We start from the raw sequence: 22,125 nt of genomic DNA, 5'->3' as shown, positions 1-22,125 counted from the left end.
TTTTTATTTATTTAATTTTTTTGGTACCAGGCACTTAACCAGTGAGCCACATCCACAGCCCCGTTTAATATTTTATTTTGAGACAGGGTCTCCGCAGTTGCTCAGGGCCTCACTGAGTTGCTGGGGCTGGCTTTGAATTGGTGTCCTCCTGCCTCAGCCTCCCGAGCTGCCGGGATCACGGGTGCGCACACCGGGCCTGACCTTTTATCTTTCCCTCTTTTGGTACTGGGATTAAACCCAGCGCACGTCTACCACTGAGCTATGTCCCCAGCCCTTTTTGTTTTGAGAGAGGGTCTTGCTAAGTTGCCCAGGCCAGCCTGGAACTTGAGAACCTCCTGCCTCAGCCTCCCGAGCTGCCGTGATCACAGGCTGTGCCTGGCTGGGAGGCTGCTTCCTGTGGCGTGTGAGACCATTACTGAGAGTTAGGTAAGAAAGTCAGCCGCAGCGCAGAGTCGGAGCCCTCCCTACCCTTGCCTGCAGGGAACGAGACCCCCAGTGGGTGCCTGAACCCCGGGTGGCGCCGGTCCCTACGCCAGCCACCCGTGCATGCCTGTGACGAGGTGTAATCGATACAGTAGCCACAGCGAGGGGTCAGCAGCGATAGCCCACGAGGACACTGAGGAGTCAGCAGCATACTGTGGTGGACCTGGGACTGGGGTCTCTGCCTCCCTCTGTCAAAAGATGGCACCCTGCTCACGTTCCTTCTTGGGTGGCAGGAGGTGACAGGCTGCCCGCTGCCTGCCTGAGGAGAGGAAGGGAGGCAGTGTTGGAGGTGGTGACATTCGTCGGCTGCTGTCACCTGAGGATGGCTCTTGGGGTGGAGGAGCCAGGCGGAGCCCGTGGACTGTGGGCAACTGAAACCGTGGAAGGTGACCACCGATAGGGGCCGACGGCTGGCAGATGTGCAAGCTGGCAGATCCCTGGGGTTGTTCTGGAGGGTTCTCGAGAGACGAATGGTTGCTTCTGGGGTCAGGGCCTGGGGTCGGGGGAGGCATCTTACTGCACGCTATTCGTCCTGCTTGAATTTCGAGAGGACTCAAACTGGCAGTTCCTTAGTGAGCAAGTATCCCGGAGCCCTGGTGGTTGCCTTGAACCTTGGCCCTTCCCAGCTGTGTGACCGAGGCGAGCTGCTTGCCTCCTCTGGGCCTCACTGTTCCCTTTATGGTCTGGACTCACACCATAACGCCGGTGATGTGCTCAGAATGACATCCGGGAGGCGGCAGCACCGCGCGGGTACGTCCCGCTGATGCCGCCGGTGCGCCCTCTTGTCACTTGGTCGGCCAGTTAAACCGAAGCCTTTAGGAACGGGAAGGAGACCAGGCTGGGGCCTGCAGGGCTGGCTGCTCTGCCCCAGCTCGGGGGGTGGTGGCAGGGGTAGGACGAGGGGGAGCCCACCTGGGCGGGCCTCCTGGGAGTGCCAGCCACCTAGGGTGGTGGTGCTGCCTCCACCTCTGCAGCCTTTCCCTCCCTACAGCCAGGTGCCACGGCCAGGCGGCCCCTGCCAGCTGGCCCGCCAGGGGCAGGACGAGGCAGAGTGGCCTTCGGCAGGCCGCAGGAGGGCGTGGCAGCCGCTGTGGCCTGTGGCGGTGCAGGCCAGCCCACCTGGGCCCTGGCCGGGGCACAAGGAGGGACCCTCTGCTGCAGAGGAAGGTCTGGGTGCGGTGGCTTCTGGGAAGGTGGGGCTCTGGCGGGGCAGCTGGTCTTCCCTGGGTTAATGATTTGCACTGGGCGAGGCCAGGCCTCTCGTAGGGCTGCCCAGGCCTGGGGGCTGCTGGGAAGTGGGGGAACCGCCCCTGGCATGTGCGGGTCCTGGCCAGGGACCTCGGGGACCTCGGGGGACCAGACTTTAGCCTTGAGCGCCATCTGATTGGCTTTCTGGCCTTTTTCCACAGGCAGGCGGTGGGGACGGCGCTGGTCTGAGCTGGACCTTGTCTGATGGCTTCCTCCGACCCTCCTCCACAGCCTGCCGCAGGTACGGTGCCCACTCCCTGCCCTGCTGCCCCCTCACTCGGGGCCTACGGGCCCAGCGGATGGCACCAGCCCATGCCATCGAGCTCTGGCCAGCTTCGGAGCAGACGGACCAGGCGAGAGCCCAGCCCTGCTGGCCGCCAGGCCTGCCTGGGGCTCCTCAGCCACGGAACTCGGCTCCCTCCTCTCGGAGCCGATGACGCGGGGCGGGGGCTGCTTCTTACCTGTTCCCCTGAGGCACCTGGAGGGCGGGCAGCGTGGGCTTGGGGCTGAAGCTTGTGCTGTGAGGGCGGAAGCCCGAGGCTGGGGCAGGGTCGGCCATGAGGTCAGGTCTCTGCAGGCCCGGCGTGGCGGACTCGGGGAAGAGGAGGAGGAGAGGTTTCTTATTCTCACGAAACTGTTCTCCGCTTATCTGAACTTCGTCCAGCGTCCTGTGTGTATTTGGAAACCGGCTTCAGGGCCTCAGCCCCTGCGGGTGGAGTCCAGGGGCCCTGGAGGAACCGGGCTGTTTGGCCCACAGGTGCCGCTTGCTGTCCTTTCGCCCTGCAGTGGGGAGGCAGGGGGCAGCGTCGCCAGCCAGGGCTTTGTGGCCAGCCCAGTCTGAGTTTGGATCCTGACCCTGCCACTGTCACCGTGAGCTCAGCAGTGACTGGGGTGGTCATCGGCTCCCAGGCGGCCACAGCGAGGCCCTGTCCTCTCGTTGCAAGGTCTAAGCCTGGGCAAGGCCCCAGTGAGGGTGAGCAGTGACCGGCTGAGTGGAAGACTGTCCCCTGGGGGCTGTGTGGCCCCCCAGGGCCCCGGGTCAGACGCTGCCTCTGATCCTTGCTGATCAGCCCTCTGTGGGGCCGGGGACCCTGGGCCACCTCCGCCTGGTGGGGTCCTGCCAGATGACCCGCCTTGGCCGTGGCTGTGGGTGGCTTGCCGGGTGGGCTGTCCCCAGGAGCGGGTGCGTCTGGGACACCAGAGGCGTGCGTGGCGCCTCCTGTCCTGCCACCTGTCTGGCCGGCTGGGAAGGGCTCTGTCCAGCTCCCAGGAACCGGGGCCCGGCCGTGGGGCTCCTCCTCCTGATGAGGAGCCACGTCTGCCCGCGTGGAGCCAGGGCGGCGGGCGCAGGGCGCAGCCTGGGGACAGGCACGTCTGCAGCCGTGCCGGGCCCCTCTGTCCCTGCTACCCGTTCCGCGCTCCAGAGGACCCGTGTGGTGGGGAGGACGCGACTGTGACAGAGTCCGCTCCGTCCTGCTGTTGCCTGCCGCCTGGCCCCGGGCCTTACCCTTCTCGGGTCCTGCGGGAGCTCCCTGTCATCTGAGCAAGTGCCACCCCGCTCCCGAGGGGCTTCCCCAGCCGCCGGGCGCCTCCCTTGCCCCCTCTTCACCCACCGGGCACTGGCTCCTGCCCAGCGGAGCACGCCCACGTGGGCACAGCAGGCCTCTCGTCCTCGGGGCTCCGCGTGGGCAGCCAGGGTCCCCTCGCACTGTCGGGGGGCCGCCGTGGTCGGTGTGCCCCTGCCGTGTCCGTCTTCCTGGTGGCAGCGAGCTCCTGGACACCCGGGCCAGGTCTTCCTTCCCCTCAGCCTCCTGGGCCGATGACGAGTGCGTGACATTGATGGGCAGCTGGGTCCTGTGCTTGTGACACTGCCTGGGGGCCCGGGCTTGGCTCCTGAGTTGGGGCACCCCCTCCCCCGCACAGGCCGTCAGGGCTGTGACGCCAGCGACCACTGGGGCAGGGCACCCCAGGGGAAGGTGCAGACAGTGACCGTGACGACCAGCGGGAGCCTCCTGGTGAGAATGGCGGCCGTGAGCGCCCCAGGCACCTGTGGGGCTGAGCGAAGCTTGGAGGGGTCAGGGACCCACACTCAGCAGCCAGCGCCGGGCACAGCCGGGTCCTAGCTGAGCCCTGGGGCCTGGCCTGCAAGCCCTGGTCACTGTGGGACACCGTCTCTCCCTGCAGGGAGGCCCCACCAGCCCATTCAAGGACCCCCAGGGTTGGCAGGCCCCGTGGCGTGCGCTGACTGAACCAGCCACGGCGGGCAGTGACCTTGTGGTCATTTATTCCAGAATTTGGAAAAACTTAAACCACAACCTTGTGGACATGATATCAGGAGTGTGTGTGGGGTCGGTTTCCACAGGTGCTCACCGTGTGCCCACCACGTGCTGGACCCTGCTCTAGGACCAGGGTGCAATAGGGACAGAACTGAGAAACCACCTGTGCAGAGCTCAGGTTCCCACAGGAGTGGTGGACAGGGGCGGAGGTGACATGCCTTGTTGTGTGCTGATAAAGGACAAAAGCAAGCAGGCCAGGCCAGCAGGGACTCAGGGTCTTGGGCAGCCTCACTGAGGGGGACGTAAAGAGCTGAGGGCGTCCAAGTGGGAGACGATACCAGGGGAGGATATCCCAGGCCCTGGGTTGGCAGTGCAAAGGTCCTGAGGCAGGCCTTGCCTGGCCCATTCATGCAGCAAGGGACCTGTGTAGCTGGGGAGGCGAGAGCAAGGGGCGAGCAGAAGAGTACATGCGTGCACACGTGAACGGACTGGGTTGAGTCCGCCCTGTGTGTCAGCTGTGTGACCGTGGGCACCGCCCCTGCCCTGTCCATCTTTGGGTTCCTTGTATAAGCGGGACTGGTGTGGAGGCTTCAGCTGCAGCACAGGGCTTCTCTTCAGGATCCCAGTGAGTTTCCACTCCTGGGGAAGGAGCTGGTGTCCCAGGCCACGTCACTGACCTGAGGGACCACCCAGCAGGAGGGACTGGCTTTGCCTCAGCGGCCTCTGGTCCTCACATCCCAGGGGAGGTTGGAGACTGTTCCTACAGACCAGCAGCTGAGGAAACTGTCTCGATTTGAGATATTTGCACCTAGAATGTTCTGCACTGGGAATCTCAGGGCCACTGGGGGCATGATTTGCAACGTGCTGGTCGGAATCAGAAGTGGCCCCTGTCCATCTGCTGGCCCATGCACACTTCTCCGCCGTAGTCCTCCCACCCAGTCACTCACTCACCTCGGCATGGGCCAGACAGTCCTGTCCTCCAGGGTCTCAGGCAGGGAGGGGACATCATCACAGGCCTCACTGTCCTGGACCCTGGCGTAACCTGCTGCTGTGTTGAGCGGTGCCTGCCCGGAGGTCCTCAGCCAGTGATTTCCACCCCTGGGGGGCTTGTGGTGATGCCGGAGACATCGGTGGTCACGATTGGAGGGGCCCCTGCCCTGTGGCGGTAGAGCCAGGTTGCTGCTGAGCACCCGCCTTGCGCAGGGCAGCCCACCGCAGGGCTGTCCCATCCGAGCATGGTGTCACGGCCGAGGTGGAGGTTGATGGGCAGGTCAGCCTACTGGGGTGTTGGGGAGGACACACAGCAGAGGAGCGCCTCACCCGACCACGCAGGCCCAGGCCCCAACTCGCTCGTGCTGAGCCGTGTGGCCGTGCCCCAGGGTCTGTGCAGGCTGCCCGGGAGGCTGGTCACTGTGCAGACCGTGAAGCAGACCCAGCTGCCTGCGGCCTTGGGGCTCAGGCCCCTGCTCTGCTCAGCCACTGGGCCCTGGTGCCTGGGCGCTGTCTGAACCTGGGGCGGACCCGGGCATCCCCAGGCAGCGCAGAGGAGAGCCAAGAGCAGGACACGCTTGCCCGCCCGCGTGCACCTGCACACGAGCTCGTGAACGCCAGGGCCCGCAGGCAGGCACGGACCTCCCAAAGACTTCAGCCCCCAAAACGGAACGGGAAGGGAGAGGAGGGAAGACTTGCCTCAGTGCTGTGCTTGGCCGGCCCTGGAGCCTGCTCTCTCCCCGCCTGCTGCCCACCTGCTCAGGGACCGGGCCAGCCCCCAGGAGCCCAGCAGGACCATCCGGCCTGTGGCCTGTGCGGTTCTACCCAGCTGGTTCCTGGTTCAGAGCGAGTGCTCCGCTGACCTCCCGCCCCCGGCCGAGCCTCCGAGGCCTGCAGCCTGCTTGCCTCCTCTCCTGCAGGAGACCCCGAGGTTCCCGGAGCCCCAGGCCCCTTCCCTGAGGCGGAGGACGACGCCGGAGAGGCCTTTGAGTTCGAGGACAGCGATGAAGAGGACATCGGCACAGGCCTGGCTGTTCCCTGCCCTGCCCCTGAGAGGGATGCCGAGCCCCCTCTGATCCACTTTGACTCTGCCCCCTGCACAGGTAAGGTGTTTCTGGGGACCGTAGAGCCTGAGTTCCAGGTGTCTGGACCTGCGGGGTGCAGAGAGCTAGCGGAGGAGACTCTCAGGAATGCCTGCTGGCCCCTCTGCTGTCCCCAGAAAGCAGGAAGGGGTTGCTGGGAAGAGCTGCATTCCGCGCTTCCCTTGGGAATGGAATTCCTAGCGTTCCTGCAACATCTGGCTCACTTTGGCACTTGGTAAATGGACCAGGCTGGCCCGTTTGCTGCTGCAGCTTGGGTCTCTGAGGCCCTCCCGGGAGCTCCTCTGGTCTGCCTGGGGGCCAGTGGCCTGGGGGCAGGGTGGGCGGTTCTGATAAGGGCGGCTGTAAGTGGCAGCTGCTGGGCTCTTAGATTCTGTCATCTGGGAGAGACTCTGGGAACCGGACCAGCCGGAACTTCCTGCAGGCTGGGGACAGCGGGCTCCGGGGGCTGGGGAGGCTGAGCAGGCGATGCTGGTTCTGGCTGGGGCTGGGCTCGGGTTGGGGGTGGCCTGCAGGTAGGACAGGTAGGGGCTGAATCACTGAGCAGTGACTGGGGGAAGGGAGGCAGGAGCCACCAGGCACCCTGGGCCAGGCCCTGTCCCCAGCGCCCTCAGAGAGGCGGGGACAGGGCGCATGGGCCAAGTCCTGGGCCCAGCCTCCCGCCTGACCAGCTCTCCCTCTGCTCCTCTCCTGCAGACCCGGCGCCGGCCGCCACTCCGTCCCAGACTGAGTAAGTAGACCTCACTCGGTTGGACAAAGGAGACTGGGCAGGGTGGGAGCAGGGTGGGCTGAGCGAGAGGTCACAGGCCTTGGCTGAGGAGGGCGTCGTGTCATTGAGACCCTTTGCCCAGGACCAGCTCAGCCCCTGGCCTTCCTTTTGTGCTGACTTCCTGTCTTTGGCCCTGAAGTCTGTGCTCGCTAGCCGTGTGGCCTTGGTGGGTTCCTACCTAAGACACCTGGGTAGCTTGGAGAGAAGGGGCGCCTGGGCCTCTAGTCGTTCCTGCCTCGGGTGTGTTGCTGGTCCCCCATTCCCCTCCTGTGGCTTGCTGGCCATGCTGCCCTCTTTCTGGGAGCCCGTGGGTTGAGCTGGGTGCCGGGTACTGCATGATGGCCCAGGCTCAGGCACTAACCTGGGGGCCTGGATTCTGTGAAGCAGGCCCGGTTTCTCCTAGCGCCTGGCCCTGCTGGGCCCGAGCCTGGCACCTGTTGGATTACAGCCCCTCCTGCTCCTGCCCGGGGCTGGGGTCCGAGGCCTTCCAGGTGGCTGGCGCTCAGAGTCTCCTTTTCTAAACAGTGAGGGGTCCAGTCCCCAGTGAGTGGCCAGGGGCATCAGGGCCTGAGTTTAAGTCCTGGCTGTCTTGGTGGGGAGGGGTCTTTCCGGAGTGACCTGGGGGCGTGCTCATTCTCACGCAGGCCACCGCAGCCTGGAGCTCTCTGAGATGCAGATCCGTCCAGGCCCCCTGGGGAGGGAGCCCTTGCCTGTGCTCCTTGCTGTCTGGAGGGGGTGGCCCTGGAAGGGTTCCGCTGGGCTTGGGACCTAACTAAGTGCAGAGTGAGGGGCCGGCCTGTCCTCCATGAGGAAGCCTGAGTCTAGGGACAGTGGCCCAGCCTCTCCGGAGCATCCTGTGCTGCCAGGGCTGGGATCTTCCAAAGGATCAGAGCCCCCCAGGTATGCGGGGGGTGTGGCTGCAGAGACTCAGCTGCTGGGGCTGCAGATGCGGGGTGGAGGGCTTGTCATCCAGTCTGAGCACGAGGGAGTGATTTCTCGGTGGGGAGAAGGAGGGCGGCAGAGGCCCCGAGCAGTTGGGCATGAGCGGGACCGCTCCCCGCCTGCGCTTGGTTCTCCACAGCTCCCCTCCAGGCCCCTTGAGCCTGGGGCAGGAGCGCTGCTTTCCCTCTGCCGCGTGGTCCTGCTGTGTCCTCGGACCTGGCTCCTAAGCTTGGCCTCAGCGACACTGCGGCCAGATCACGTTAGGCTGGTGCTGAGTGCCATGCTGAGGCCAAGTGACCAGCCCGCTAGAGCGCGCCTGCAGTGTGTTGGTCATTCTGTTGGTGGGGACCTTAGGGTCTTCAGTGAGCCGTGGTCCCGGCAGGGAGGGGCCTGCCTCCCCTGACCCTCTGCCTGCTGCTCTCAGTGGCTGTAGCGACCTGGCTCCTCTGAGCTCCGCTTGCTGGAGGCCCTGGCTCAGCCCTCGCTGGTGTTGTGGCTCCGGGATGCCTGGGGACCTCTCTGGGCCCATTCTCCCACGCATTGGGTGGAATCCACCTGGAAGTGCTGGACTGTAGTGAGGGCGCGTGCGTGATGGCTCTGCAGTCGGGCTGCTTTCTGCATCGCCTCGCACTCAGGCCGGGCCTGAATTACTGGGGCTGGTGTCTCCCGGTGACAACGCTGAATGAGCATCACTCCTGAGAGTGCTACACAGGCAACAGGGCTTTTACTGTCCCTTGCTGAGTGCCGTTCACGGGATGTGCTCCCCCTGCAGAGGAGCCCAGGAGGCCCTGGATATCCCACGCGAGGTCTGCAGGGTCCCCACGTCCAATGCCCTCTCGCTGCTCCCAGCTGCATCCCTCCTCCTGGGTCCTGTGGAGCCAGGTTGCTGCCGCCCTGTGACCTCTGGGAGGAGAATCAGTCCAGGTCATTTTCTCATCCAGGAGACAGGGAAACAAAAGTTTGATTTTCTTGTCTTTTTTTTTTTTTTTTTAAACTTCCCCAAAGGTGATCACCAGGCAAACATTGCTTTGAAAAAACAGGTCGCAGCTAGGTGGGGGGTGCACGCCTGTCATTCCAGCACCTCCGTGGCTGCGGCAGGAGGAGCACAAGTCCCAGGCCAGCCTGCACAACTTAGTGAGACCTTGTCTCCAAATGAAAAGGGGCCTGGAAATGATGCCGCTGGGTTCAAGCGGGTACCGCAGACAAACCCAGAAACGCCCCCCGGTCTCAGACACTTCCGCCCTCGTCTGTGTCTGCTCTGTGGCCCTGTGGGGGGCTTGGGATGCCGTCCTGCACGTGCTGGGCTGCCTACCTGGCCTCCACCTTCCGACTTCCAGAGCTCCTGACCAAGTGGTTAGAAACCTTCAGAGATCCGCAGAGCTTTGTCCCCGAGTGCCCGCTCCCCTTGGGGTCGCTCCAGCCGCGGCTTACCCTGCCTTGCCCCCTGCCCCTTCTCAGCCACAGTGGTGACCTGGCCAGGCAGGAGTGTGGGAGGGAGGGAGGAGAGCTCGCTGGGCCTCGTTTTCTTACTCAGCACAGCCGGGTGGCCAGCCTCCTCCCCAGGGCCTGCCCGGCCTGTGGGGCAGGAACAAGGAGAGGCAGGTGTGACGCTTATCACTTATCGGTTGGGCTTATCTGGCTGGGCTTATCTGGCAGGCTGTGCCCACGGCTCAGAGCCTCCTCTGCGTGCCTGGGCTCCAGGTGACTCCTGTGCTCACCCACTGGCCAGTCACACGGGCAGCCTCCGCCTCCACAGTGAAGGGGTCCCCCCGCCTGCCTCGTGGCTATGAGGGCTCAGGCCGATGGGCAGCCGGGACCTTGGCAGGTGGCTGTGCTGATAAGGGAGCCTGGAAGGCCACCTCTGGCTGTCCCAGGTCACTGAGGGGCTGGCCGTGGGTCAACAAAGCTGCGGGTGTTGCTGAGCGAGGCCCCGGGTGGTGTGGTTTTGCTGCAGGACAGTCCCGGGGGGACGGTGGCTGGAGCTGCCCGTCCTGCTGCTGGGGAGAAGCCAGCTTCAAGTGCCCTGCTACCTGGTGGTACCGTCCCTCCTGGGTGGGACGTCTGTTAGCAGGTGATAGTGACAAGAGCGTTGATGCAAACGTAACAGCAAGGATCTTGCCTCTGAACAGGGCGCCAAGCCGGGTGCCAGATGTGTGCGCCGCCCCCGGCTCTGGGAGTTGAGCAGTCATTCCTGGGAGGGAGGTGGTGTGCCCGGGGTCACGTCTAGGTAGTCCGTGTGGATTCGGACCCGAGACCAGAACCAGGGCCCTCTGACCAGGAGGCCAGGCCCCAGGCCCCAGGCGATCCTCCAGAACCCACGTGGGCCCGAGGGGCGGGGCGCCCGACTCCGCGTGGACGATCCCAGCGTGTTTAAGGCGAGAATCTGCCTGCTAAGAGGTGATCTCTGCGCTCTCGGGAGTGCTGGTTTCCCAGCTGTGGAACGTTCCGGGGACCCTCCTGGGGAGCCTCTGCAGTGCCTGCTGTGTTCTGGGTGGGGCCCCTTCCCTTGAAGTGGGAGCAGAGGGAAAGCACCCCATCCCTGCGAGGGCGCAGGGTGCGGCTGTCTCTCCCCACCTGCAAGCCAAGGAGGCAGGCCTCTTTGGGAGGGGGCGCTTTGCTGCCATGTCCTGTGCTTAGCACAGCCCTGGGCACAGGTGAGTGCCAAAGTACGCTGTTGAACGCTGGGTGGGTAGAAGGCCCGGGCGTCTGGAAGGGGCCCCCGGAGAAGACGAGCCATGTGGCCAGAGCACCCCAAAGCAGGGGCCAGGTCAGAGGCCATGGAAAGGGGACTGGGGACTTGGAGGGGCTCAGTGGCCAAGGCCACACAGCTGAGTGGCCAGACACTGCTGCTGCAGGTGCTGAGCCTGTACCGAGCGCTCTGTGCGCGCGGCCGTGTGCTCCCCCGAGGAGCCCTGGGAGGCGGGCACTCCCCTGGTAGCCGTCCTGCTGGACAGCAGCCCAGGCTTGGAGCGTGAGGCAGGTCACCTGATCTCCTTGAGTGGGTGAAGGGCAGGCCGGGTCAGGAGCCTCTGCCCCGAAGCTGTCCATTGAGGCCTGCGGGCTTTGCCTGTCCCGGTGGATTTTGGAGCCTGTGCCCTGGTGACCACTCTCCACCCCGAGGGAACCCTGGAGAGACTGGCCCTGAGCAGCAGTGCTGGCCGGGGTGTGGAAGCGCTGGTCCCAGCTTCCACGTTTCTGCTGGACTCGGGCCCAGGCCTGCTCCTCTCCCGCCCCAGCCCTGGGCTTGTTCGCCGTTCCTGCTGGTTTTGCCTCCCCAGCCCCCACCTCAGCATTGCCTAGTGGGTGAGGGTCCAGACTCCTGGCCCAGCCGTGGGGCCACACCGCTGCCCCTGGGATCCCGCTGCCCTCCCCTGCCCGCCCCACCTCCCATCCCTCCGTCACACATCTTTGCTGAGCATTCTCCCTGGCGGCTGGCATTCTGGCCCAGGTCTTGGTCTTGCTCTTTCTACGTGCCTGTGTGTGCGGGGCTCTACAGCCGGGGTAATGCTCGTAGGTATGCGGCCTTACTGTGCCAGGCCCTGTTCTAGGCGCGGCCTCCCTTTTCTCATGACTCCTCAAGGACACTTAGGGAGCAGGCGCTGTTATAAACCCTGATTTAGAGATATGGCAATAGGCACAGAGGGGACAAGACGCCAGCTCAAGGTCACAGAGCGACATGGGGCAGAACCAGGGTCAAACCCCAGCAGCTTCCAGGACCTGCATCCTGACTCCTCTGGCTCTACCTTCTCCCACGTGGCCCAGGACCTGCTCGCAGGCCCCTGCCGAAGCCTCGGTCTCCCCTCTGTGAAGAGGCGAGTGAGGTCCCGTCTGCTGGAGCTGTGGGAGGATGAACCGAGGTACAGCCTCCCAGGCCTGGTCATGGAGTGTCTCGATGTCACTGTCCCCAAAGCACACAGCTCTGTCCAGGCAGACTCTGGGCACAAGGGACCCCGACTGGCCAGTCCAGCCTTCTTCTTAATTCTAACTTTCATGGTGCCGGGGATTGAGCCCAGGGCCCGGGCAGGCCAACCCAGGTTCCTACGCTGAACCACGCCCAGTGCCGGCAAGTCCTTCCTCGCGTGACCGACCCCCTTCCCCTGCTCCTCTGCGGGGCTCTGTCTGACGCCTCTTTGTGCCTTTCCAGGGGACAGGGTTTTTTTTTTGTGGAACTGTGGTTTTATTGCACTTACTATTTCATGGCTCGCTCAGTTTTTTCCCCCCTAATTACATATGGTGAGTGTTTTCCCATGGGAACCTGTATTCTACAACACCCCACGTGATTCTCCATATGCTGTGCTGGGGCCTGTCTGCACAGCGTGACCACGGAGCCCAGGGACCCCGAGATCTCGGAGGGAGGCACATACCCAGGGACCGGAGGCTGGAGGCTGGGGGTGGGGTCTGCACCTGGGTGTGTGGGCCACGAGCAGAGATGGTTCCCCAGGTGGCCTTGATGCTGGCTGCCCACGGAGGGCTGTTTGGTGCCACACAAGGGGACCCTCCCCAGACCTCCCATGTGGCTCCTCACTGCCCCATTCATTGGTAAGTGGATTTGTGAGGAGAGGAGGTTCCGTGGCCCATTTCACAGATATGGAAACTGAGGCACAGGAAGTAATAAGTGCCTTACCGGCATCCTCTCACTTCACCCTCAGGACAGGAAGCAGAAGCAGTTATTCGCCTTGTTTCACATTTAACGACTTGTCTTCTATGCACTTGGCCAAGTGGCAGGCTCTTGGCTTTGGACTGGGTGTGTCTTCTCTCCAGCCTGGCCCCTCGCAGGGCCTGTGGGAGTTTTAGAAAGCACCTGTGCAGGGTCCTCCCGCAGAGCGGAGCTTGGAGTCATCGGGGCAGGGGCCTGGGGCGGGGCGGGCAGGAGCTCCGGGAGGCTCCGGGGCGGACTGTGGCGTTGAGTCCTTGGACCAGACGTCCTGAGGCTTCTGGGTGCTGCCGGCACTGCCAGCCGGAACGAGGCCGAGAGGAGAGCTGGCTGCAGCCGCTCGCTCGCCGCTGGCCCTTCTCTTCCCGTGGTGGTGGGATTGTTGGAGGGGCGAGCGTCCGGAGCAGCGGGCCATCCTGCTCCGGCAGACTTCTCCTGGCTCCTCCGGGCTCACTGCTGCGGGCTGGGCCCCGCTGCAGGCTTACGGCCCTCCTGCCCCGAGCTGGGAGAAGCCTTTCCTCCTGCCCGTGCGTGGGCTGGCGGGGCCGCTGCCATTCATGGTGGGGGAGTCTTCTCATCTCTAAAATAGGCCAGGGGTGCTGTGGTCATCGTGGGCTGCTCACTGTTGCCAGGGCTGAAGGGGGTGGCCAGGGGAGCAGGTCCCGGCTGTCAGAGGACTGCAGACCCTCCAGGGGGCGTGGGACACTGGTGGTCGGGTGCTGGGCAGGTCCCCCAGTGTCCCTTGCTTCCACACCCTCCTTTTCTGGTTGAGCTCCTCCCTCTGGTCTTTGGCCTTCAGTTTCTGCCCCTGCACTGGGCAGCAGAGGCCTCACCTGGGAAACCTGGGCAGTGTGGCCTCTGTCCCGTGCAAGCTGAGTGGCATCAAGGGCGCAGGAAGCTCTGGTAAGGCCCAGATCGCTGGCCTCTGATGGTGTTCCTGGCCCTCGCATCGTCTGGGGCCTTTGAGGAGGCCCCAGGGGTGTTTGCTCACAGGGAGAATGAGACTTTGCAGCCGGCAGGGGCAGGGGCAGGGCCTGGGTGGCTTCCCGGGACAGCAGCTGGGCAGGCTACCTCCTGTGTAGTGAGCTGGGTGAGTGGCTTGGCAGACGGTGAAGGGCTGGGAGGGAGGAGATCCCCCGCCCCATTCTGCCCTGTCCTCTGCGTCCTCTACCCTGCTCCCCTCCCCACCCAGGCTCTTGACTCCTCTACTCCTGCCTGGGAGGCCCTTTCCCGTGTCTGCCAAGGAGCACCTGCTCCAGGCGGGGGCTGCAGGGGGACCTGAGCGCAAGGCTTTGGAGGCCGATCAACTTGGTTCAGATCAGAGCTGTGCTTCTTGCTGGTCACGTGATGTGGGCAGTGGGCGTGGGCACGAAGTGACTTCTGTCTGTGGGCTGAACCTTCCGTGCCCAGCCCAGGACCCCAGGACCAGAGCCCGGGCTGGATACCCATTGCGCTTTATGACGTGTAGCCAGGGGGCCCAGGCACCAGCCTCCCCGTGGTGTCCCAGGTCCCTGCTGGTCATGGTTAAGTGTTAAAGTGAGCAGGGTCTGTGGACAGAGGTCGCCAGGCAGTGCCCCCTAAGCCCACGTGGTGCCCGCTGGAGCAGGCGGATCTGGGTGAGCTCTTCTGAGCGTCGGAACTCAGCACCTCCAGGGGCCCCTGCGTTGGGTTGGTGGCTCAGGGAAGCAGCTCCTGGAGATCGGGGCTCTGGCGACTCCCTAGGCCACCCCCTACTCCTGTTCCAGGACAGCCCTGCTCCCTGCTGACCCTCAGTCCCGGTCACACTCTCTCTGGTGTGCTGACATGGACTGCGATGTGCGGTCACCCTCCTGTAGGATAGCGCTGCCCGTGTCTGGTGTGAGCTGAGCTCACTTCTCCAGTCGTGCAGGAGACCCAGACCCGCAGGGCCCAGGTCGGGCAGCCAGCCACGGTGGCTGTCCAGAATAAATGGCCTAAAGCGAGAAAAATCAAGAACTGAATCCCGAGGTCACACTTGCTCCATTTCAAGTGCCCACTGGGCTGATGGCCACTGTGCTGCACAGTATACGGGAGCCTCTCTCTTCACAGACTACTGGGGAGGCGGGGTGGTGTGGCAAGTGCCTGGCTTGGAGCCAGGCAAGCTGGTGTCATGGCCTGGCTCTGCCACCCCCGGGCAGTGTGACCTGGGCCTCTCACCTGCAGTGGGGCTGCTGCAGGATCTGGAGGGGCACCCAGCAGCCTCAGTTCCCTCATCTTGAATGACTTTAGATAAAGAAAAGTTGCAAAGCCATCCCTGAGTGCCCCTCACCCAGGTCCTTCCATGATGCGGCCTTCCGTGACCGGGGCACCGTTGCCAAAACCGGAACCCAGGCTGGCCGGCTGCTATCCGCAAGCCCCAGACTTGCGAGGCTCCCGCGGGGTTTCCCCTTGTGTGCCAGGATCCAGCCGGGACCCACGTGCATTCGCGGGTCGCCTCTCCTCAGCACCGCTGGCCTGGGTGCTTCTGCTTGGTTTCTGCGAGGAGTGAGGGCCAGGTGTTTTGTGGGAAGCCTCTGGTCCTGGTTCACCTGGTGTCCTCACCACTAGACAGGGATGTGGTTTGGGCAAAGGCACCGTGGAAGAGAGGTGCCCACCTCAGGACGCACCTCAGGGACAGGAGGCCTGGCGATGCCGCCCTGATGGCTGGTTCGGGTGGTCTGGCCGGCCTCCTGACCCTTTCCATCTGCTCGTCTGTCCCGGGAAAGCCCGTCATTGGTCCTGCCTGTCCTCAGGGGTGGGTTTCAGCTCTCCCTCCACAGGGGGTCGCAGTGCTCTGGAGACCCGCGAGACATTTATTCCTGCGTGGGAGAATGGAGGGAGGGAGCTTCCCATTGGCTCTGTCCTGGAGGAAAGAGGCTCCTGGCACAGAGAGCCGTGCTTAGTACTTAACACTGAGAGCCGTGCTTAGTGCTTAACACAGAGAGCCAGAGCTTGGTGCTTAACACAGAGCCAGTGCTTGGTGCTTAACACAGAGCCAGTGCTTGGTGCTTAACACAGAGAGCCAGTGCTTGGTGCTTAACACAGAGCCAGTGCTTGGTGCTTAACACAGAGAGCCAGTGCTTGGTGCTTAACACAGAGCCAGTGCTTGGTGCTTAACACAGAGCCAGTGCTTGGTGCTTAACACAGAGCCAGTGCTTGGTGCTTAACACAGAGCCAGTGCTTGGTGCTTATTGCTGTGGACTCTTTCCGTCTTCATGCTCTTGTGAAGCAGCAGAAGGGTCCCATGTCCCTGCTGAAGATGAGGAAACTGAAAGGGGAGATGGCTCTGCAGGGCCAGCCCTGCCTCCCTGGTGGCCTGGCCTGAGGCACCTGCCCTGCCTGGTGGGGCCTCCAGGTGCGGCTCACGGGCCCTTCTCTCCCACAGGGTGCTGGCTGCGGTGCACAATGGGGACGCGGTGGAAGCAGCTTTCCCTGGGGTCCGGCGCTCCAGCTGGAGGCGGAAGAGCTCCCGTCGCAGTGAGTGTCCTGACGGCTGCCTGCCAGGGCCGTGCCGGGTGGACCCTGTAGTCCCCAGGCTGAGCTGGAGGCCGGCGCGGCGGGTGGCGGCTGTGTCCGTGAGGGCGGGCCAGGAGTAGACGCTCCACAGTTCCCTGTTCGTCTCCCTAAGCGCCTTCGCTGGGGCCTGGTGGGGTGGTGGGGCCCCCTGGTGCCAGGGACCAGCTTCCTCTGGGAGCAAAGCCACGGGCAGTGCGGGCACTCCCCTGCCTCAGGGAGGCCGTGGCAGGGCTCTGGGCGCTGCAGGACCGGGCCTCTCCCAGGAGGGCCTGGGCCAGGCGGGCTCCCTGGGCGGGGCTGATGTTCACTCTCCGCTCTGCTGTGGGGAGGGTCTCCTGGCAGGGACGGGCATCCTCGCCGCGAATGTGGTCGGTACCAGGGAGGCAGGTGGTCCCTGGGGGGGTGCCTTGTGGGGCTGGGGGCAGGGAGAGGCGGGGACCGCAGCCCAGGGAGCAGCTGTGGCTCCGGGCAGGGCTGAGTGGCGAGGTGGCCGGCTGCCCTCACGGCCTCTGCTCTTCACTCCCAGTCGATCGGTTCACTTTCCCTGCCCTGGACGAAGATGTGATTTACGACGACGTCCCCTGTGAGAGTCCGGATGCTCCTCCGCCTGGTATGGTCTCTTCCACACCTCCCTGCCTCCCTGCCTCCCTGCCTCCCTGCCTCCCTGCCTCCCTGTGGGGTGGAGGCGGTGGGGCTGGGGAGGGGCTTCTCCTTGTGCTCCTTCCATCCCCCAGCCCGCTGCCCCTTCTTGCCTGTCACACCCTGCTGGTGGCCAGGCAGTCTGGGTGTGGCCTTAGGCGTGGCCAGCCTGGGCTGGCAGGCTGTCCTGGGCGGGAGGATGCTCTGGCTGTGGGTCCCCGGCAGGCCATCTTGCCTCTCTGGGCCTCGATGCCCCCTCAGGAAAGGGGGTGACAGCTCAGGCTTCCCAGGGAGCTGGGGAAGGTGACAGCTCGTTACCCTGAAGGGGGTGCTGCTGAAGCTTGCCAGAGCCCTGCTCCCTGTGCTGGGAGGGACAGTGTGGCACGATCCAGGGAGACGGGCGACGGGGGCTCGACCCAGGGTCTGGCCCAGGTAGTGCTCCACACACAGGGCTGCTGGGAGCTGGGGGAGCTGTCAGCTGAGGTGCCAGCCGAACCTGCAGTGGAGACACACAGGCCTGGGTTCAAATCCCGGCTTGGCCATGGATATGGACACAGAACCCAGGGCCTTCAGGCCTCGCCTTATATAAAGTGTATCTCAAACTCCGGCCTTTGCGGAGGGTCATCCAGAAACTGCTTTTCCTAGGCCTCAGTTGACCCAGCTGTGGAAATGGGCTAATAATGTCCCTGTCCTCTGGAAATGATTTGGAGGTAGAGTCCGTGAGTGAGGTGACATAGGGCACTGTGTAGTTGGTGGCAAGCACTTTGGAACGGCCTGCCATCTTCAGTGTTGGTGAAGGCGGAGGCCGAGGAGGCTGGGGCCCCTGTGAGCTCCTGATGGCTGAGTGGTAGGCTCAGGGGTCCTGCGGCTCTGTCTCTGCTCGAGAGGGCATTTCTAAGTGAGCTCCAGGGTCGTCTGGGGACGGTGGGGTCCTGGCAGAAGGCAGGCTGAGGGGATGGAGCCCTGGCGACCTTCACCCTGCTGACCACGGGCTCCATAGGCTGGGGAGAGCTGTGGGCAGAGGTGGCTGGTCAGCCCTTGGAGTGCAGACCTGGAGACCCACTGCTGCTCCTCAGACCCAGGCCCTGACTCTTCAGTTACTAGTCAGGGGACCCCCAGTGCAGTACTCGGACCATCAGCCAGGTGCTCGATGGAACCGGGGCCTGTGTACCGGAGACCACTCTACCTCCGAGCCACCCCTCGCCCTTTTTATTTTATTTGAGACGGGGTCTCACTAAGTTGCCACCAGAGGCCTTGAACTTGTACTCCTCCTGTCTTAGCCTCCTGCGTGGCTGGGGTGGCAGGCGTGCCACTGCGGCGGCCAGCTCGGCCTTCGGAAGGCCACAGCCTGGGCGCTGGCTGCTCCGTCTCTGGAGACATCGGCCACTGTCACCTGTACCTAAATACGGCCTCCTGCTTCTCCAGGTCCTGAGACCAAGTCTCCCACTGGGTCCACGCACCCATGTTCTTCCTCGCCAACCCTCTCCCCGCTTTCCTATGGGACTGAACTGGGGGCTGTGGGTCAGCGTGCTGCACCCAGCCCTCCCAGAGCCCCCACGTGCGATCAGCAGCTCCCACTGGGTCCTTGCCACGGGCCTGGCTCTTTGCCAGTGTTGTATCTGCCCAGTCCCTTCAGTCCATGGCGGGAGGTCTCTGACCGCAGTGTGCCCTGGCCTTCCGCATGGTCTCAGATGTCTCTTCTGTGTCTGCAGAAGCATTTCAACTGCAGGTACCTTTTGGAGTCCAGCCTCAGTTTTGTGAGGTCTGTGGTTCTTCAGGTCCCAGGAGGAAAGGGAGCTCAGGGTGCTGAGGAGCCCGCCGAGACCTCCCCGTGGAGCGCAGGGGCTGGAGCCGGGCCTCCGGCTCAGCATGGCGGCTTTCCCACCGCAGCCTTAAATCCGCACCTCATACCTGACTTAACTCTGGACCTCGTGGGTCCGTCCCGCCAGCGAAGGACTCGCAGTTCTTTGTCCTCAAGTTTTCAGACTTAGGATTTCCTGTGGGACTTTGGAAGGAAAGGGAACACTCCTGGACTCTGGGCCAGGCCGCCCCCTACTGGGCCATGCTGGGAATGCTCCTGGACTCTGGGCCAGGCCGCCCCCTACTGGGCCATGCTGGGAATGCTCCTGGACTCTGGGCCAGGCCGCCCCCTACTGGGCCATGCTGGGAATGCTCCTGGACTCTGGGCCCAGTGTGTTCCCTACTGGGCCATTTTGGGCCCACATGGGAACTCTGGTTTGGGGTGAGGGATGCTGTGGGAGGGCAGGACAGGATGTTTGTGGAGGGCCAGCCCTTCCTGAACCCTCTCATTTAATGCCCCCCCAATTCTCCATCGTGTCCCCGGGATGCAGAGGGCTGGGTCAGGGCAGGACCCTGGGGTCTTCTCTTCTGCTGGAAAATGCTCAGGAGTCTCAGAATGAGTACCGGGAGCACAGAGTTGTGGGATGTGAGGAGGATTCCTGAGCCTGTTGTGTGTCTGGCCTGTTTCATGGGTTCACCCCGTTTTCTCAGGACCACGTGGATGGTATTGGCATCACCTCCTTGATGGCGGAGGAAGGAGAGCAAGGCTGGGCCAGGGCCCACTCACCCGAGGCAGCCTCCCCTCCCCTCTCCGCATCCCCCCTGCCACCCACCTGGGCCTGAGGCTGAGTCTAGTGTGCCCGTCCTCCTGGCTGCCGGCTCACCAGCCCTGTCCTTGCCCCCAGGGGCGGAGAAGAGCCTGCTCTATGAGGACGTGCACAGAGGCGGGGCTCCCCGGGAGGCCGAGGACCTAGGCTGGAGCTCCAGCGAATTCGAGAGCTACAGCGAGGACTCCGGGGAGGAGGCCAAGCCGGAGGTGGAGCCTTCTAAGCACCGAGTGTCCTTCCAGCCCAAGGTGAGGGCACCCAGACCCCTCAGCGAGGGGGAAAGTGGGTGGGTGGTGGGGCCAGGCCCAAGGTCTGCATCAGCAGTCCCAGGAATGAACGGGGCGAAGACCAGAGGCCGGGTCGTCCCGAAGCAGGCAATGCCTAGGCCTTGCTGGTTGCTCTTTGGCTGTGGAGAGCACAGAGCTGGGATGGACGTGGCCAGACCTGCCCAGGGCCTAGCCCTCCATCCCTGTGCAAACCCAGCCAGCTGGTGTCTCAGGGCCCAGGATGGACTTCAGAATCCTTCTCAACACAGGGCTTGGGCAGCTCAGCTGACGGACTAGAGTTGGCCCTTGGACCCATCAACTTGATCTCCCTGCCCTACTGGGCGCATTCTCAGGTCTGTCCTTAGATCCACGTGGTCCCCTGTGCCCTGGGGAGTAGGCAGGGGCAGCTGCTGTGGCGACATCAGAGCCTTTCAGACTGGCTTCGGGTGCTTGGCTGTTCTGGTGCTCCTGCCCCCGAAGCCCAGAGAGGAAGAGCTGCTTCTTCCTCCCACGTGGTCCTGTGGAAGCCACCAGGAGGCTGCCACCTGCCTGAGCTGAGGCATGCGACCCAGTGCAGCAGCTTCTCGCGACCTGCCTGACAGCTGGCAGAGCCCCTCCAGGCTCCTCTGAAGCGACAGACGGCAGGAGCAGCCCCCTCGAGGGCAGGGCTGTGGAGGCAGGCAGGACGGGGCAGGGCCAGGCTGGGCGAGGCTTCTGGTGTGCCACCTGCCTGTGCCTGGGTTGGCGGGTCCCCTTGGATGCCCAACAGGCTCCAGGCAGCCTATCCTTAGCCTAGGACATGCTCCCCAAGGCCTAAGCCAGCCTGGGGGCTGAGGGGTCTGGGCCACAGAAAATGCCCTGGTGTCTCAAGATGATGAAGTGACGTGTTTGACCGCACTGTGTGCCAAGTCCCTACTTCAGGTGGTGGCTGGGGGACATGGGGACAGGCAGACCTGACCCAGACTCAGTGAACCCTTATAGTTCAGGAGAAGATGCCACATTGTGAAACACCTCGTCAACAATGAAGACAAAACTCCTTCCTGTTAACATGTGCTGGCCACAGCCTGGCCACGCGCCTGGCGTGGGTGGGAGCCCGTGGGACTGACCCCAGCAGGCTTCACACAGGCGCCGGGGCGGCCCAGGCGGACAACTGGAGGGCCCGAGTCTGCGCTGTGTTCTTAAGAAGGGGCAGCACTCTGCCTCGGGGGGGACTCTTGGATAACGAAGTCCCCAGCCCCTGGGCCATCTCTGTGCAGGAGGGCAGAACCCGTGGGTCTCCGTCCTGCTCTGAATGGTGACCTGTGGACTCTAGAGCCGTGGTCCCTCCTCTTCTCCCAGGATCACCTCGCCAAGCCCTCTCCTTGCATCAGTCAGAGGGACAGAGGCATGGAGAGGCCGAATTCAGGCTCTCGAGTGCTGGCCTCAGGCTCAGGGACGTAGAATCGTCCTGGGTTGAGACGCCGTGCTGGCCTCCCTCCCTGGGGCCTGGCAGCCTGCCTTGTAATCTGCTCTCTGCCCCAGGGGTGCAAGAGGGAGCCCACAGTGCACTTTGAGAGTTGCTGGGCTGGACCTCACTGAGGCCTGGCCCTGGGGTGGGATCTGCACGCCCCTCGCACCCTCCCTGGGGGCTTTGGACTCTTCCTCAGGTGGACGGGGACACAGCTCCTGGGAACCTAACACGAGGGCTTTTCTCTGGCTCTGGGCCAAGGTCTGCCTGCTCCCTGACCAGCGGAGACCTTGGGAGACGGGAGGGTGTGAAGGGGCTTTTGCTCTGGTGTCCACTTCTGCCCGGCCGCGTGCTGCGGAGCTGCTCGGCACACCTGCTCTGGGCTGGCCTGGCCGCGCGTGCGTCTGCCCTGCTGCTAGCTGTGCTGAGCATCTGCGGGCGCCAGGCAGCAGGTCCCGGGGGTCTCAGCGTGGCCCTGCACCCAGCTGGCAGCAAGAGAGCTGATCCAGCCCCTCCTGCAGGTGTCCTGAGGGGCCAGCCCTAGACAGGGGGACTTTGCCAAAGAAAGTGACCCAGGGGTCTGCAGACAGCCTCCTTGGAGGGACCTGACCCAAGTGTGAGCAGCCACTTGTTCTGTGAGTCCCCGGGGCACGCTGCTGGCTACGCCATGGTCGGGGAGAGCTTTTCCAGTGGTGGACTCCTCCACCTTCTGCCTGTGACCTCCTCAGCGTCAGGTCACCGTGACCCAGCTGGGTGGGCCCTGCAGAACGGGCCTCAGCTCCTCCAGGCCCTGCTCTGCTGTGGGCAACCCAGCAAGTGACCTGTCGCTAACTTTTCCTAGCATCTCAGGTCCCAAGAGAGGTAAGGGGCACCAGAGGGCCTAGGGGCTTTGTGGTTTTATAATGTTGAGCCTACTTGTAGGTGAATTCAGGATTCTGGGTCACTATCCAGGATCCCTGCTCTAATATTTGTATAACAACATAGACGGATTATCCAGTGCAGCACTCTTAAGCAGTTACACTGGATTTTTCTACTACCCTAGGGTGGGCACTATTATTGAGATTCTCATTTTGTTGATCAGAAAACCTATGTGACTTAGGCTCAGAGAGGTTAAGTGATGTGATTAGGGTCACACAGCCAGTAAATGGTAGAGCCAGAACTCAGCATCACA

General features: G+C 63.6%; 1 protein-coding gene across 6 annotated transcripts in view; it reads left to right on the top strand.

Annotated features, from left to right (window-relative positions):
- Positions 1-22,125, top strand: part of Arhgef10l (Rho guanine nucleotide exchange factor 10 like) — a 124,642-nt gene that overhangs the window by 40,312 nt on the left and 62,205 nt on the right. For all 6 annotated transcript variants that reach the window (XM_047548063.1, XM_047548084.1, XM_047548080.1 and 3 more), the window contains exons 2-7: positions 1,893-1,972; positions 5,918-6,100; positions 6,794-6,827; positions 15,845-15,936; positions 16,502-16,585; positions 19,320-19,489. In XM_047548063.1, coding sequence (XP_047404019.1) covers positions 1,936-1,972; positions 5,918-6,100; positions 6,794-6,827; positions 15,845-15,936; positions 16,502-16,585; positions 19,320-19,489 — 600 coding nt within the window. In that variant the 5' untranslated portion in view covers positions 1,893-1,935. The remainder of the gene's footprint in view (positions 1-1,892; positions 1,973-5,917; positions 6,101-6,793; positions 6,828-15,844; positions 15,937-16,501; positions 16,586-19,319; positions 19,490-22,125) is intronic.

This window comes from Sciurus carolinensis, chromosome 1 (genome assembly GCF_902686445.1).
Source record: "Sciurus carolinensis chromosome 1, mSciCar1.2, whole genome shotgun sequence".
NCBI lineage: Eukaryota > Metazoa > Chordata > Mammalia > Rodentia > Sciuridae > Sciurus > Sciurus carolinensis.
This window is presented reverse-complemented; position numbering and strand designations above follow the sequence as displayed.